Source organism: Apteryx rowi, unplaced genomic scaffold, assembly GCF_003343035.1.
Source record: "Apteryx rowi isolate R43461 unplaced genomic scaffold, aptRow1 scaffold_88, whole genome shotgun sequence".
NCBI classification, from domain to species: Eukaryota; Metazoa; Chordata; class Aves; order Apterygiformes; family Apterygidae; genus Apteryx; species Apteryx rowi.
This window is the reverse complement of record NW_020451182.1, coordinates 1,723,714-1,727,899: the sequence shown is the minus strand read 5'-3', so window position 1 is coordinate 1,727,899 and position 4,186 is coordinate 1,723,714. Positions and strand designations below refer to the sequence as shown.

Below are 4,186 nucleotides of genomic sequence, written 5' to 3'. Positions count from 1 at the left end.
AGTTGTAAGAACACGTTAAGGGTCAGGAGCAGGGAACAGCGAAAGCTAATGACTGCTCGGTTTATTATTAATGTTATTAGGCGAGTATGAGGGAGGATCGCAGCCGAGTGGATGGCTGGAGCCTGTGGCACGTTGTATATTATTCCTGACACCGATCTGAGCAGTTAACATTTTAGCACGTTTGTTTTACAGCCTGGTGTAATTGTGCTGTTAAGCGAGAGGCGCTAACAGCACCAGAAATGGTCTTTAAAAAGCAAGTCGCGACCAGTCTTTCAGAAGCACCGCGCTGCCCTTGCCTCTCCCAAGATTTAGCAGAATTTCTTCAACTACTTTTCCTTCCTCCCCCTCCCCCACGTCTTCGAAAAACGTTTTTCTTTTCTTTTTCTCTTCTTTATTTTCCTTTTCCTGTAGCAATAAAGCTGACTCGTCTGGTGGGGCGATCTCATTTTTCATCTCTGGAATGTGCTTTTTTGAAATATGCTTGATGCACAGTCCAGAGAGCTTTGACATTTGTTGCCACTTTTTTTTTTTTTTTTTAAATTTCGGGAGAATCCCGTTATTTGAAAGAGGTGTGCGGGGAGTGACCGGGGGGTCTCTCCGAGCTGTGCCATCTGTCTTTTAATGACGGATAGTTGGACGCCGCCTTCTGAAGCATTTGCGTGCCCAACGGGTGTGTTTGTGTGTTTTCTTGCAGAACCTGCCTTCGGGGAAGTGAACCAGCTCGGGGGGGTGTTTGTCAACGGGAGACCCCTGCCCAATGCCATCAGGCTCCGGATTGTGGAACTGGCGCAACTGGGTATCAGACCGTGTGACATCAGCCGGCAACTGCGCGTTTCCCACGGCTGTGTCAGCAAAATCCTGGCTCGCTACAACGAGACCGGCTCCATCCTACCAGGGGCTATCGGAGGCAGCAAGCCTCGGGTCACCACCCCCACGGTGGTGAAACATATCCGGACCTACAAACAAAGGGACCCGGGCATCTTCGCCTGGGAGATCCGGGATCGCCTGCTGGCTGACGGCGTGTGTGACAAGTACAACGTGCCGTCGGTCAGCTCCATCAGCCGCATCCTCCGGAACAAAATCGGAAACCTGTCTCAGCAGAGTCACTACGAATCGTACAAGCAGCACCAGCCGCCCCCGCAGCCGGCTCTGCCCTACAACCACATCTACTCCTACCCCAGCCCCATCGCTGCTGCAGGTGCCAAGGTGCCCACGCCGCCCGGGGTGCCCGCCATCYCCAGCGCCATGGCCATGCCCCGCACCTGGCCGTCCTCCCACTCGGTGACGGACATCCTGGGGATCCGCTCCATCACGGACCAAGGTGAGACGGGGGAACAGGGGCCGCGGCGGCAGCAAGGCGGGGTCGCAGTGTCTCGACCTGGCTCCTTCCTCGCCGGGTCGGAAGGAGGGTTCGCTGGTCTGCCTCGAGAGACCTACAGATCTGGTGTATTTTTCCCCACCCGAGCTAGGCGCTGAAGTTACCGGACAACGTGCCCTGTGACTCGGGCAGATCAGAGGCTCCAGGGATGGGCTGCATCTTTAGCAGCAAATGCTAAATACCGGGCGTCGCCGATGGCGCCGTCACCCGAGACGTGGCAGCTTCGGCTGGAGGAAAAGGCCCGGGGGCGGCGGGCCCACGGCCGGGGGTGCGCTCAGACCCGGCCCGGCCCGGCCCCGCGCTCCCGGCCCGGCTGGCGCTCGCGGCCGCCCTCGAGTCACGGGAACCTCCCTGGCGTTACCGAGAAGTCCATTCTCTCTAGTTTTCGCAATCAGGCCAAATTTTCCCAGGCAGGAAGTTCAAATGTCACCTAATTGCTTTCATTCTAATACTTTATTTTCCTCCAAAGTGGTGGTCCAGGAAAACGAAACCCTGAAGATTTGCCTCTTTTATCCTTTCCACCTTCTTTCTGTTACTCCGACTGGAAACTGTGTCGCCTCTCCCAGCCGCAAAGAAAGGGACATTTTTTCCATTTCGGTCTCTGCCAGTGAACTAACAGTGAATGTGGTTAAAACAACAGTCTAAAATAACCTTCGCCTACAGCGATCTCTGTGTCCCACTCTTCCCTCCCAATTAGCAGAAGGGGGGGGGCGGATTTCTGTTTTCATTGCATTTTTAAGGGCAACAATCCAGTTCCAGTAGCAAATTGCTGCTCAAACACAAATTGCTCCTTTATGCAGTGCAAAATAATTATCCTTTTTTTTGACCGAAAAAACAGTTGGTATTTTTTCAAGCAAAATACGTACATACGTACATACATGCATACATATATACGTACATATATATATACGAACAAATGTGTTTGAGAGCCGAGTTTAGAAAATACACGCCTGGCAGTCTCTGTTCCATGCCAGAGAGAGGTAGTGTTGGAAATGAACATTACAAGGAATGAGAACATTACAATTACATGAGAAATAGAGAGGTTTTTAGTGAGTTCCTCTTTTATTAACACCACATTGGCAGGCAGGCCTCTGACGGTACAGCTGGGTGTCGAGATATCTTCCCCCGTCTCTCAGACCTCGAGAGCTGCAAACGTCTTTCTGCAGTGTAAAATCTCGCCCCCCTCCCCTTCCCAGGGCAGAGCTGGGGCTGCTGAGCAGCCGATGCCGCAGATGGGGGCTGCTCGCTCTTGATTTATAGGATAAACTGACCTTGCTGACATGGAAAGGAAGCCCCTATTCATGGGAAAGTGTGAGATCAGCAGAAAAGGGCGCTCACCGAGAGAGCTCAATTTCTTAAGACAACTTCAGATTTGTGCCTTTCCCCCGCCTCGGCGAGGGGCCGAGCGAGGCGGTGTCGCAAGAAAGCCGCTTCCCACGGCGGCCCGGCGGCTCGGCGGCCCGGCTCCGCAGCCCCGCAGGCTCTTCCGCGGCCGGGCGCGGCGGCTCTGGGAGACCGCCCGCGCCCCCCCGCCCCCAGCTGCCCAGCGGTGCCCGCGGAGTTTGCCCGGTATTCCTGAGGCACGGCTGATGTGCGTGAAAAGGGCAGGACTTCTCTCCCTCTCTCTTTTTCCCCCTTTTCCTCCTTTTTTTTTTTTGCTTTTTATTTTTCTCTCATAAAGTTGTTTGGAGCCTGGTTCATTTTGCAGCCGTGTCAGGGTTCTCTCTAACAGGGGATAGCGTTTGACCTCGGACACACACACACACACACACGAGGCGATTCACGTAAATCTGCCTTGGGAAATGCCGGGGGGCAAGTGACGGGGGCAGCTGTGCCCTGCCAGTGTGCGACGCGAGCATGAGCCAGCTCTGGGCTGTGCTGGAGATTTGCTTCGCCTTTCCATCGACTGTACGGAAGAAAACCGAAGGGAAGGGCCGATTCTCTCCGGGCATTCCCAGAGGCTCAGCGCGGACACGTGTGAGGGCGAAGGAGAGATTCCCCCTTAGCTCTGCCCCGCACAGCCCGTCGCCCAGGGCCCCGCGGCCCGGAGCCCTCCCCGCACACCCGGGGCAGGTCCCGCGGGGAGAGGGAGCTGTGTCCCGCCCGGAGCAAACTGCCCCGCGGCCCGGCCAGTGCTTCTAACTCCCCCCTTCCCTGCTGTGTTCCCCAGCCGTGAGTGACACGTCGCCTTACCCCAGCCCCAAGGTGGAGGAATGGAGCAGCCTGGGCCGAAACAGCTTCCCCCCCGCGGCCCAGCACGCCGTGAACGGGCTGGAGAAGAGCTCCCTGGAGCAGGAGGCCAAGTACAGCCAGGTAAAGGGAGAGCGAGGGGCGGGCGGGGATGCACAGGGCGTCCGAGCGCGGCCTGCGGCCGGGCACCGTGCTGCGGCCCTTTCCCGCCGCTGCCGCTCTCGGTTTCAGGACGGTCCGGCCTTCCTCCAGCGGCCGCTTGGTTTTGGTTTGCAAACGAGTCCTAAGGAGAGGCGACGCCTGCAAAGAGCCTCGCTCCCTCCTTCCCTCCTCTCCCCTCTCCCCTCCCTCAGCACAAACAACACCCAGGGCCCCTGGGAGACCCCAGCCCTCCTTTCTCCTGGTGGCTTTGGCCCACCCGGCGTTGCTGGTGCCCAGCGCGGGCCGCAGGGCTGTGCCTCTCGCAGACGGGAGGGGAGCACCGCAGCTAATCCTTGCCAGGCGCCGCTCTCCAAACGCTGGCGCTGGTTTCCCCGAGCCCAGCCCGACTAGCAGACACCCGAGACTCGCCGAGCACCTGCCCCTGCAGCCTGCCCGCGGGGCCGCCCTGAACCCCGC

General features: G+C 57.6%; 1 protein-coding gene across 1 annotated transcript in view; it reads left to right on the top strand.

The window, feature by feature from the left end:
* The first annotated feature begins 621 nt into the window (after positions 1–621).
* PAX9 (paired box 9) overlaps positions 622–4,186 on the top strand; it is an 18,147-nt gene continuing 14,582 nt past the window's right edge. Inside the window, exons 1-2 of the mRNA XM_026090834.1 lie at positions 622–1,321; positions 3,549–3,691. Coding sequence (XP_025946619.1) covers positions 622–1,321; positions 3,549–3,691 — 843 coding nt within the window. The remainder of the gene's footprint in view (positions 1,322–3,548; positions 3,692–4,186) is intronic.